Source organism: Aphelocoma coerulescens, unplaced genomic scaffold (genome assembly GCF_041296385.1).
Source record: "Aphelocoma coerulescens isolate FSJ_1873_10779 unplaced genomic scaffold, UR_Acoe_1.0 HiC_scaffold_325, whole genome shotgun sequence".
NCBI classification, from domain to species: domain Eukaryota; kingdom Metazoa; phylum Chordata; class Aves; order Passeriformes; family Corvidae; genus Aphelocoma; species Aphelocoma coerulescens.
This window is the reverse complement of record NW_027183669.1, coordinates 75,703-87,920: the sequence shown is the minus strand read 5'-3', so window position 1 is coordinate 87,920 and position 12,218 is coordinate 75,703. Positions and strand designations below refer to the sequence as shown.

At 61.8% G+C, this 12,218-nt stretch overlaps 1 protein-coding gene across 1 annotated transcript in view; it reads left to right on the top strand.

Annotated features, from left to right (window-relative positions):
- The window catches only part of LOC138101532 (DNA polymerase delta catalytic subunit-like), a 44,755-nt gene that overhangs the window by 6,866 nt on the left and 25,671 nt on the right, over window positions 1-12,218 (top strand). The window contains exons 8-12 of the mRNA XM_068999307.1: window positions 1,068-1,234; window positions 3,303-3,407; window positions 4,620-4,760; window positions 6,205-6,315; window positions 10,572-10,763. Of these exons, the coding sequence (XP_068855408.1) occupies window positions 1,068-1,234; window positions 3,303-3,407; window positions 4,620-4,760; window positions 6,205-6,315; window positions 10,572-10,763 (716 nt within the window). The remainder of the gene's footprint in view (window positions 1-1,067; window positions 1,235-3,302; window positions 3,408-4,619; window positions 4,761-6,204; window positions 6,316-10,571; window positions 10,764-12,218) is intronic.

The window sequence follows — 12,218 nt, the reverse complement described above, 5'->3', positions numbered from 1 at the left end:
ACTGGGAGCACTGGGGGGCACTGGGAGCTGGGGCTGCCCCCCCTGAGGGTGCTGAGCTTCGACATCGAGTGCGCCGGCAGGAAGGGTACTGGGAGCCACTGGGAGGGACTGGGAGCACTGGGAGGGACTGGGAGGGAGTTTGGGGGGGTTTGGGTGGGATTTGGGGGCACTGGGAGCACTGGGGGGCACTGGGAGCTGGGGCTGCCCCCCCTGAGGGTGCTGAGCTTCGACATCGAGTGCGCCGGCAGGAAGGGTACTGGGAGCACTGGGAGGGACTGGGAGGGACTGGGAGGGGACTGGGAGGGAACTGGGAGGGAGTTTGGGGGGGGTTTGGGTGGGATTTGGGGGCACTGGGAGCACTGGGGGGCACTGGGAGCTGGGGCTGCCCCCCCTGAGGGTGGTGAGCTTCGACATCGAGTGCGCCGGCAGGAAGGGTACTGGGAGCACTGGGAGCCACTGGGAGGGACTGGGAGGGACTGGGAGGGGACTGGGAGCGAGTTTGGGGGCACTGGGAGCGCTGGGGGACACTGGGAGCACTGGGGGGCACTGGGAGCTGGGGCTGCCCCCCCTGAGGGTGCTGAGCTTCGACATCGAGTGCGCCGGCAGGAAGGGTACTGGGAGCCACTGGGAGGGACTGGGAGCACTGGGAGGGACTGGGAGGGAACTGGGAGCACTGGGAGCTGGGACTGGGAGCACTGGGAGGGACTGGGAGGGAGTTCGGGGGGGAATTGGGGGCACTGGGAGCCGCTGGGGGGCGTCTCAGGGGCGGAATTTGGGCGGATTTGGGGCATTTCGGGGCGGTTTTGGGGCATTTCGGGGTGGTTTTGGGGGTTTTCGGGGTGGATTTTGGGGTTTTTTGGGGTGATTTTTCCGATTCTGGGGCTCCCAGGGGTGTTCCCGGAGCCGCAGCAGGACCCGGTGATCGCCATCGCGGCCGTGGCGCTGCACCGGGGGCACCGCAGGGGCGGAATTTGGGCGGATTTGGGGCATTTCGGGGTGGATTTGGGGGTTTTCGGGGTGGATTTGGGGGTTTTTTGGGGTGATTTTTCCGATTCTGGGGCTCCCAGGGGTGTTCCCGGAGCCGCAGCAGGACCCGGTGATCGCCATCGCGGCCGTGGCGCTGCGCCAGGGCGCCCGGGAGCCCTTCCTGCGCGTGGTGTTCTCGCTGCTGCCCTGCGCCCCCCTGAGAGGAGCCACGGTCAGGAGCTTCGACACCGAGAGGGAGCTGCTGCAGGTGCGCTTTGGGGCCAAAAACGGGGATTTTGGGGTTTTTTGGGGCTGGGGAGGGGTTTGGGGGGTTTTGGGGGGGTTTGGGGCAGTTTGGGGCAGTTTTTGAGGGGTTTTGGGGCGGTTTTTGGGGTCTCGGGGGAGGCAGCATCAGGGGTTTTGACACCGAGAGGGAGCTGCTGCAGGTGGGTTTGGGGCCAAAAACGGGGATTTTGGGGGTTTGAGATGGCTGGGGAGGGGTTTGGGGGGTTTTGGGGAGGTTTGGGGCAGTTTTTGAGAGGGTTTGGGGCAGTTTTTGGGGTCTCAGGGGAGGCACCATCAGGGGCTTCGACACTGAGAGGGAGCTGCTGTAGGTGGGGTTTTGGGGCCAAAAATTGGGATTTTGGGGGTTTTTTGGGGCTGGGGAGGGGGTTGGGGGGTTTTGGGGGGTTTTGGGGCCGTTTGGGGCGGTTTTTGAGGGGGTTTGGGGCAGTTTTTGGGGGGATTTTGGGGCAGCTTTTGGGGTCTCGGGGGAGGCACCGTCAGCAGCTTCGACACCGAGAGGGAGCTGCTGCAGGTGGGGGTTTGGGACCAAAAACGGGGATTTTGGGGAATTCTGGGGGTTTTGGGTATTGGGGAGGGGTCCTAGTGGGGTTTTGGGGGATTTGGGGAAGTTTGGGTGTGGTTTGGGGGGAGCGAGCGAGGCCGGCAGCAGCTGAGGGGCAAAACTTGAGGAAAAATCTTGGGAATTTGGGAAATTTGGGGAATTTGGGGTATCCGGGGTATGGGGGAGGGGTCCCAGAGGAGGTTTGAGGCTCCCAGGTGAATTTTGGGGGGCTCCCCAGGTGAATTTTGGAGGGGTCCAGGTGAGTTTTGGGGTGAGTTTTTGAGGCTCCCAGGTGTTTTTAGGGCTCCCTGGGTGAATTTTGGGGCTCCCTGTGTGAATTTGGGGCTCCCTGGATGAATTTTGGGGCTCTCCAGGTGAATTTTGGGGCTCCCTGGGTGAGTTTTGGGACCTCCAGGTGAATTTTGGGGCTCTCCAGGTGAATTTTGGGGCTCCCTGGGTGAATTTGGGGCTCCCTGGATGAATTTTGGGGCTCCCAGGTGAATTTTGGGGCTCCCTGTGTGAATTTTGGGGCTCCCTGTGTGAATTTGGGGCTCCCTGGATGAATTTTGGGGCTCTCCAGGTGAATTTTGGGGCTCCCTGGGTGAGTTTTGGGACCTCCAGGTGAATTTTGGGGCTCCCTGGGTGAATTTTGGGGCTCCCTGTGTGAATTTGGGGCTCCCTGGATGAATTTTGGGGCTCTCCAGGTGAATTTTGGGGCTCCCTGGGTGAGTTTTGGGACCTCCAGGTGAATTTTGGGGCTCTCCAGGTGAATTTTGGGGCTCCCTGTGTGAATTTGGGGCTCCCTGGATGAATTTTGGGGCTCTCCAGGTGAATTTTGGGGCTCCCTGGGTGAGTTTTGGGACCTCCAGGTGAATTTTGGGGCTCTCCAGGTGAATTTTGGGGCTCCCTGGGTGAATTTGGGGCTCCCTGGGTGAATTTTGGGGCTCTCCAGGTGAATTTTGGGGCTCCCTGGGTGAATTTGGGGCTCCCTGGATGAATTTTGGGACCCCCAGGTGAATTTTGGGGCTCCCTGTGTGAATTTGGGGCTCCCTGGATGAATTTTGGGGCTCCCAGGTGAATTTTGGGGCTCCCTGTGTGAATTTGGGGCTCCCTGGGTGAATTTGGGGCCTCCCAGGTGAATTTTGGGCCTCCCCAGGTGAATTTTGGAGGGGTCCAGGTGAGTTTTGGGGTGAGTTTTTGAGGCTCCCAGGTGTTTTTAGGGCTCCTTGGGTGAATTTTGGGGCTCCCTGGGTGAGTTTTGGGACCCCCAGGTGAATTTTGGGGCTCCCAGGTGAATTTTAGGACCCCCAGGTGAATTTTGGGGCTCCCAGGTGAATTTTAGGGCTCCCTGTGTGAATTTTGGGGCTCCCCAGGTGTTTTTGGGGCTCCCGGGTTAGTTTTGGGACCCCCAGGTGAATTTTGGGACCCCCAGGTGAGTTTTGGGACCCCCAGGTGAGTTTTGGGACCCCTGACCCCCCTTTTTTCCCAGTCCTGGGCGGAGTTCGTGCGGATCGTGGACCCCGACGTGGTCACGGGCTACAACATCCACAACTTCGACCTTCCCTACCTGCTCCAGAGGGCCCAGGTGCTCCAGGTGAGACCCCAAAACTCCCCCGAGCCCCCCCAAAAAACCCCGGGCTCACAGGGACCCCAAAAACCCCCCAAATCCCCCAAAATCCTCATAAAATTGCCCAAAATCCCCCCCAAAATCCTCACAAAAATCCCCCAAAAAGCCTCACAAAAATCCCCCAAAAATCCTCATAAAATCCCCCAAAAATCTTCACAAAAATCCCCAAATCCCGCCCGCCCTCCCTGCTCCAGGTGAGACCCCAAAACCCCCCTGAGCCCCCCAAAAAACACCTGGGACATTCCTGGGACCCCCCCAGGTGCCCCCAAACCCCCCCCAGGTGCCCCCAATTCCTCCCAGGTGCCCCCAGTTCCCCTCCCGGTGCCCCCCAGGTGCCCCCAGTTCCCTTCCAGGTGCCCCCAAACCCCTCCAGGTGCCCCCAGGTGCCCCCAATTCCTCCCAGGTGCCCCCAATTCCCCCCCAGATGCCCCCAATCCCCCCCAGGTGCCCCCAATTCTGCCCCAGGTGCCCCCAAACCCTCCCAGGTGCCCCCAATTCCCCTACAGGTGCCCCCAAACCCCTCCAGGTGCCCCCCAGGTGCCCCCAATTCCTCCCAGGTGCCCCCAATTCCCCCCCAGATGCCCCCAATCCCCCCCAGGTGCCCCCACTTCTGCCCCAGGTGCCCCCAAACCCTCCCAGGTGCCCCCAACCCCCCCCAGGTGCCCCCAATTCCCCTACAGGTGTCCCCAAATTCTCTCCAGGTGCCCCCAGGTGCCCCCAATTCCCCCCAGATGCCCCCAATTCCCCCCCAGGTGCCCCCAATTTCCCCCCAGTTCCTCCCAGGTGCCCCCAACCTCACCCCAGGTGCCCCCAGTTCTGCTCCAGGTGCCCCCAAACCCCCCCCCAAGTGCCCCCAAACTCTCCCAGGTGCCCCCAGTTCCCATCCAGGTGCCCCCCCAGGTGCCCCCAACCCCCCCCCAGGTGCCCCCAAACCCTCCCAGGTGCCCCCAGGTGCCCCCAATTCCCCCCCAGGTGCCCCCCGAAGCCCCCCCAGGTGCCCCCAACCCCCCCCCAGGTGCCCCCCAAACCCTCCCAGGTGCCCCCAGGTGCCCCCCAATTCCCCCCCAGGTGCCCCCCAAACCCTCCCAGGTGCCCCCAGGTGCCCCCCAATTCCCCCCCAGGTGCCCCCCGGAGCCCCCCCAGGTGCCCCCAGGTGAGTGCGGTGCCCGGTGCCCGCAGGTGCCGTCGTTCCCGTACCTGGGCCGCGTGCGGGGGGTGCCCTCGCAGGTGCGGGAGGCGGCGTTCCAGTCGCGCCAGCTCGGCCGCCGGGAGGGCAAGGCCGTCACCACCCCGGGCAGGGTGACGCTGGACATGCTGCAGGTGAGCGGGCACACCTGGGCACACCTGGGCACGGCTGGGAGGGGCTGGGGGCACAGCTGGGCACAGCTGGGCACGGCTGGGAGGGGCTGGGGGCACGGCTGGGAGGGGCTGGGGGCACAGCTGGGCACACCTGGGAGAGGTTTGGGAGCACCTGGGAGGGGTTTGGGCACTGCTGGGAGGGGCTGGGGGCACAGCTGGGCACACCTGGGCACGGCTGGGAGGGGCTGGGGGCACAGCTGGGAGGGGCTTGGGAACACCTGGGCACAGCTGGGAGAGGTTTGGGAGCACCTGGGAGGGGTTTGGGCACTGCTGGGAGGGGCTGGGGCACACCTGGGCACGGCTGGGCACAGCTGGGAGGGGTTTGGGAGCATCTGGGAGGGGTGGGGGCACACCTGGGCACGGCTGGGCACAGCTGGGAGGGGTTTGGGCACAGCTGGGAGGGGTTTGGGCACACCTGGGCACAGCTGGGAGGGGTTTGGGCACAGCTGGGCACAGCTGGGAGAGGTTTGGGCACAGCTGGGCACACCTGGGAGGGGTTTGGGAGCACCTGGGAGGGGTTTGGGCACAGGTGGGAGGGGCTGGGGGCACACCTGGGCACGGCTGGGCACAACTGGGAGGGGTTCGGGAGCACCTGGGAGGGGTTTGGGCACACCTGGGCACACCTGGGAGGGATTTGGGCACAGCTGGGAGGGGTTGGGGCACACCTGGATGGACTGGGGAGGGTCCCTGGGTCACCTGGGCACAGCTGGGAGGGGTTTGGGCACACCTGGATGGGGTTTGGGCACAGCTGGGCACACCTGGGTAGGCTTGGGCACACCTGGGTACAGCTGGGCAGGGTTTGGGCACAGCTGGGAGGGGCTGGGGCACAGCTGGGCACACCTGGGCACAGCTAGGCACACCTGGGCACACCTGGGGCACACCTGGGCACACCTGGGTGCAGCTGGGCGGGGTTTGGGCACAGCTGGGCACACCTGGGACACACCTGGGGCACACCTGGGCACACCTGGGTGCAGCTGGGCGGGGTTTGGGCACAGCTGGGCACACCTGGGGCACACCTGGGGTGCACCTGGGCACACCTGGGGCACACCTGGGCACACCTGGGCACACCTGGGGCACACCTGGGCACACCTGGGTGCAGCTGGGCGGGGTTTGGGCACAGCTGGGCACACCTGGGGCACACCTGGGGTGCACCTGGGCACACCTGGGCACACCTGAGGCACACCTGGGGCACACCTGGGCACACCTGGGTGCAGCTGGGCGGGGTTTGGGCACAGCTGGGCACAGCTGGAGGAGGGCACGGTCCCCCTGGCCGGGCTGCAGGTGAGCCGGGGGTTCCCCAGGTGGGGTTTGGGGGGGTTTTTCCAGGGCATTTTGGGGGTTTTTTTTTGGGGGGGGTCCCGGGAGGGATTTTGGGGCGATTCCGGGCGGTTTTGGCTCCCGCCAGGTGCTGCTGAGGGAGCACAAACTCCGCTCGTACTCCCTGAACGCCGTCAGCGCCCACTTCCTGCACGAGCAGAAGGAGGACGTCCCCTACGGCATCATCACCGAGCTCCAGGTGCCCCAAAAACCCCAAAACGGCCCCAAAACGGCCCCAAAATCACCTGTGTCCCACAGGGCATCACCACCGAGCTCCAGGTGCCCCAAAAACGGCCCCAAAACGGCCCCAAAATCACCTGTGTCCCCTACGGCATCATCACCGAGCTCCAGGTGCCCCAAAAACCCCAAAAACGGCCCCAAAATCACCTGTGTCCCCTACGGCATCATCACCGAGCTCCAGGTGCCCCAAAAACCCCCAAAACGGCCCAAAAACGGCCCCAAAATCACCTGTGTCCCCTACGGCATCATCACCGAGCTCCAGGTGCCCCAAAAACCCCAAAAACGGCCCCAAAACGGCCCCAAAATCACCTGTGTCCCCTACGGCATCATCACCGAGCTCCAGGTGCCCCAAAAACCCCCAAAACGGCCCCAAAATCACCTGTGTCCCCCAGGGCATCATCACCGAGCTCCAGGTGCCCCAAAAACCCCAAAAACGGCCCCAAAACGGCCCCAAAATCACCTGTGTCCTCTATGACATCATCACCGAGCTCCAGGTGCCCCAAAAACCCCAAAAACGGCCCCAAAAACGGCCCCAAAATCACCTGTGTCCTCTATGACATCATCACCGAGCTCCAGGTGCCCCAAAAACCCCAAAAACGGCCCCAAAACGGCCCCAAAATCACCTGTGTCCTCTATGACATCATCACTGAGCTCCAGGTGCCCCAAAAACCCCAAAAACGGCCCCAAAACGGCCCCAAAATCACCTGTGTCCTCTATGACATCATCACTGAGCTCCAGGTGCCCCAAAAACCCCAAAAATGGCCCCAAAATGGCCCCAAAATCACCTGTGTCCTCTATGACATCATCACTGAGCTCCAGGTGCCCCAAAAACCCCAAAAACGGCCCCAAAACGGCCCCAAAATCACCTGTGTCCCCCAGGGCATCATCACCAAGCTCCAGGTGCCCCAAAACCCCCCAAAACGGCCCCAAAACGGCCCCAAAATCACCTGTGTCTCCTATGACATCATCACCGAGCTCCAGGTGCCCCAAAAACCCCAAAAACGGCCCCAAAACGGCCCCAAAATCACCTGTGTCCTCTATGACATCATCACTGAGCTCCAGGTGCCCCAAAAACCCCAAAAACGGCCCCAAAACGGCCCCAAAATCACCTGTGTCCCCTACGGCATCATCACCGAGCTCCAGGTGCCCCAAAAACCCCCAAAACGGCCCCAAAATCACCTGTGTCCTCTATGACATCATCACCGAGCTCCAGGTGCCCCAAAAACCCCAAAAACGGCCCCAAAACGGCCCCAAAATCACCTGTGTCCTCTATGACATCATCACCGAGCTCCAGGTGCCCCAAAAACCCCAAAAACGGCCCCAAAAACGGCCCCAAAATCACCTGTGTCCTCTATGACATCATCACCGAGCTCCAGGTGCCCCAAAAACCCCAAAAACGGCCCCAAAACGGCCCCAAAATCACCTGTGTCCTCTATGACATCATCACTGAGCTCCAGGTGCCCCAAAAACCCCAAAAACGGCCCCAAAACGGCCCCAAAATCACCTGTGTCCTCTATGACATCATCACTGAGCTCCAGGTGCCCCAAAAACCCCAAAAATGGCCCCAAAATGGCCCCAAAATCACCTGTGTCCTCTATGACATCATCACTGAGCTCCAGGTGCCCCAAAAACCCCAAAAACGGCCCCAAAACGGCCCCAAAATCACCTGTGTCCCCCAGGGCATCATCACCAAGCTCCAGGTGCCCCAAAACCCCCCAAAACGGCCCCAAAACGGCCCCAAAATCACCTGTGTCTCCTATGACATCATCACCGAGCTCCAGGTGCCCCAAAAACCCCAAAAACGGCCCCAAAACGGCCCCAAAATCACCTGTGTCCTCTATGACATCATCACTGAGCTCCAGGTGCCCCAAAAACCCCAAAAATGGCCCCAAAATGGCCCCAAAATCACCTGTGTCCCCTACGGCGTCATCACCGAGCTCCAGGTGCCCCAAAAACCCCCAAAACGGCCCCAAAACGGCCCCAAAATCACCTGTGTCCCCCAGGGCATCATCACCGAGCTCCAGGTGCCCCAAAAACCCCCAAAACGGCCCCAAAATCACCTGTGTCCCCTACGGCATCATCACCGAGCTCCAGGTGCCCCAAAAACCCCAAAAACGGCCCCAAAACGGCCCCAAAATCACCTGTGTCCTCTATGACATCATCACTGAGCTCCAGGTGCCCCAAAAACCCCAAAAACGGCCCCAAAACGGCCCCAAAATCACCTGTGTCCCCTACGGCATCATCACCGAGCTCCAGGTGCCCCAAAAACCCCCAAAACGGCCCCAAAATCACCTGTGTCCTCTATGACATCATCACCGAGCTCCAGGTGCCCCAAAAACCCCAAAACGGCCCCAAAACGGCCCCAAAATCACCTGTGTCCTCTATGACATCATCACCGAGCTCCAGGTGCCCCAAAAACCCCCAAAACGGCCCCAAAAACGGCCCCAAAATCACCTGTGTCCTCTATGACATCATCACCGAGCTCCAGGTGCCCCAAAAACCCCAAAAACGGCCCCAAAACGGCCCCAAAATCACCTGTGTCCTCTATGACATCATCACTGAGCTCCAGGTGCCCCAAAAACCCCAAAAACGGCCCCAAAACGGCCCCAAAATCACCTGTGTCCTCTATGACATCATCACCGAGCTCCAGGTGCCCCAAAAACCCCCAAAACGGCCCCAAAAACGGCCCCAAAATCACCTGTGTCCTCTATGACATCATCACCGAGCTCCAGGTGCCCCAAAAACCCCCAAAACGGCCCCAAAAACGGCCCCAAAATCACCTGTGTCCCCTACGGCATCATCACCGAGCTCCAGGTGCCCCAAAAACCCCCAAAACGGCCCCAAAACGGCCCCAAAATCACCTGTGTCCTCTATGACATCATCACCGAGCTCCAGGTGCCCCAAAAACCCCAAAAACAGCCCCAAAACGGCCCCAAAATCACCTGTGTCCTCTATGACATCATCACTGAGCTCCAGGTGCCCCAAAAACCCCAAAAACGGCCCCAAAACGGCCCCAAAATCACCTGTGTCCTCTATGACATCATCACTGAGCTCCAGGTGCCCCAAAAACCCCAAAAACGGCCCCAAAACGGCCCCAAAATCACCTGTGTCCCCTAGGGCATCATCACCGAGCTCCAGGTGCCCCAAAAACCCAAAAACGGCCCCAAAACGGCCCCAAAATCACCTGTGTCCTCTATGACATCATCACTGAGCTCCAGGTGCCCCAAAAACGGCCCCAAAACGGCCCCAAAACGGCCCCAAATGTCACCTGGGGGTCACCTGGGGTCATGACCAAGCTCCAGGAGCCCCAAAAACGGCCCCAAAACGGCCCCAAAATCACCTGTGTCCCACAGGGCGTCATCACCGAGCTCCAGGTGCCCCAAAAACCCCCAAAACGGCCCCGAACGGCCCCAAATGTCACCTTGGGGTCACCCGGGGTCGTTGCTCAGTTCCAGGAGCCCCAAAAACGGCCCCAGGGGCGGCCCCTGTGCTCAGCGGTGTCACGGTGACGTCACGGTGACGTCACTGATGCCCCCAATGCCGTCATGGTGTCACGGTGATGATGTCACAGCGACGACGTCACTGATGACGTCACGGCTGTCCCCAGAACGGTGACGCGCAGTCCCGCCGCCGCCTGGCGCTGTGATGGCATCACACTGATTATGTCACAGTGATGACGTCACACAGATGACGTCACTGATGACATCATTGATGTCCCCTCAATGTCCCCAGAACGGCGACGCTCAGTCCCGCCGCCGCCTGGCGCTGTTACGGTGTCACACCGATGGTGTCACAGTGATGATGTCACACTGATGATGTCACCGATTACGTCACTGATGACATCATTGCTGACATCATTTCCGTCCCCAGAACGGTGATGCTCAGTCCCGCTGCCGCCCTGGCGCTGTGCTGCCTCAAGGACGCGCTGCTGGCCCTGTCCCTGTGATGGTGTCACAGTGATGCTGTCACACTGTTATCACACTGATGACGTCACTGCTGACGTCACTGCTGGCATCATTTCCGCCCCCAGAACGGTGACGCGCAGTCCCGCCGCCGCCTGGCGCTGTACTGCCTCAAGGACGCGCTGCTTGCCCTGTCCCTGTGGTGGTGTCACAGTGATGCTGTCACACTGGTGGTGTCACCATGTTATCACACTGATGATGTCACCGATTACATCACTGATGACGTCACTGCTGACATCATTTGCCCCCCCAGAACGGCGACGCTCAGTCCCGCCGCCGCCTGGCGCTGTACTGCCTCAAGGACGCGCTGCTGCCGCTGCGGCTGCTCGAGCGCCTGATGACGCTGGTGACGCTGGTGGAGATGGCGCGGGTGACGGCCGTGCCCCTCAGCTACCTGCTGAGCCGCGGGCAGCAGGTCAAGGTGGTGGCACAGCTCCTGCGCCAGGTGACAGTGGGCACACTCAGGGGGCACATCTGGGGGGATTTGGGGTGATTTGGGGGGATTTGGGGTGATTTGGGGCCATTTGGGGGGGATTTGGGGCCATTTGGTGCCATGGGGTGACGGCCGTGCCCCTCAGCTACCTGCTCACCCGGGGCCAGCAGGTCAAGGTGGTGGCACAGCTCCTGCGCCAGGTGACAGTGGGCACACTCAGGGGGCACATCTGGGGGGATTTGGGCACATTTGGGGCCATTTGGGGGGGATTTGGGGCACATTTGGTGCCATGGGGTGACGGCCGTGCCCCTCAGCTACCTGCTCACACGGGGCCAGCAGGTCAAGGTGGTGGCACAGCTCCTGCGCCAGGTGACAGTGGGCACACTCAGGGGGCACATCTGGGGGGATTTGGGGTGATTTGGGGGGATTTGGGGTGATTTGGGGCCATTTGGGGGGGATTTGGGGCCATTTGGTGCCATGGGGTGACGGCCGTGCCCCTCAGCTACCTGCTCACCCGGGGCCAGCAGGTCAAGGTGGTGGCACAGCTCCTGCGCCAGGTGACAGTGGGCACACTCAGGGGGCACATCTGGGGGGATTTGGGCACATTTGGGGCCATTTGGGGGGGATTTGGGGCACATTTGGTGCCATGGGGTGACGGCCGTGCCCCTCAGCTACCTGCTCACACGGGGCCAGCAGGTCAAGGTGGTGGCACAGCTCCTGCGCCAGGTCAGGGCACTTTTGGGGTGATTTGGGGTCATTTGGGGCCATTTGGGGCCATGGGGTGACGGCCGTGCCCCTGAGCTACCTGCTCAGCCGCGGGCAGCAGGTCAAGGTGGTGGCACAGCTCCTGCGCCAGGTGACAGTGGGCACGCTCAGGGGGCACTTTTGGGGCCATTTGGGGGGGATTTGGGCACATTTGGGGCCATTTGGGGGGATTTGGGGCCATTTGGGGCCATGGGGTGACGGCCGTGCCCCTGAGCTCCCTGCTCAGCCGCGGGCAGCAGGTCAAGGTGGTGGCACAGCTCCTGCGCCAGGTGACGCTGGGGGGAATTTGGGGCCATTTCGGGACATTTGGGGAGGATTTGGGGACATTTCAGGGGGTTTGGGGCCATTTGGGGCCATGGGGTGACGGCCGTGCCCCTCAGCTCCCTGCTCACACGTGGGCAGCAGGTCAAGGTGGTGGCACAGCTCCTGCGCCAGGTCAGGGCACATCTGGGGGGATTTGGGCACATTTGGGGCCATTTGGGGGGGATTTGGGGCCATTTGGGGCCATGGGGTGACGGCCGTGCCCCTCAGCTACCTGCTCACACGGGGCCAGCAGGTCAAGGTGGTGGCACAGCTCCTGCGCCAGGTGACAGTGGGCACACTCAGGGGGCGCTTGGGGCCATTTGGGGTGATTTGGGGCCATTTGGGGCCATTTGGTGCCATGGGGTGACGGCCGTGCCCCTCAGCTACCTGCTCACCCGC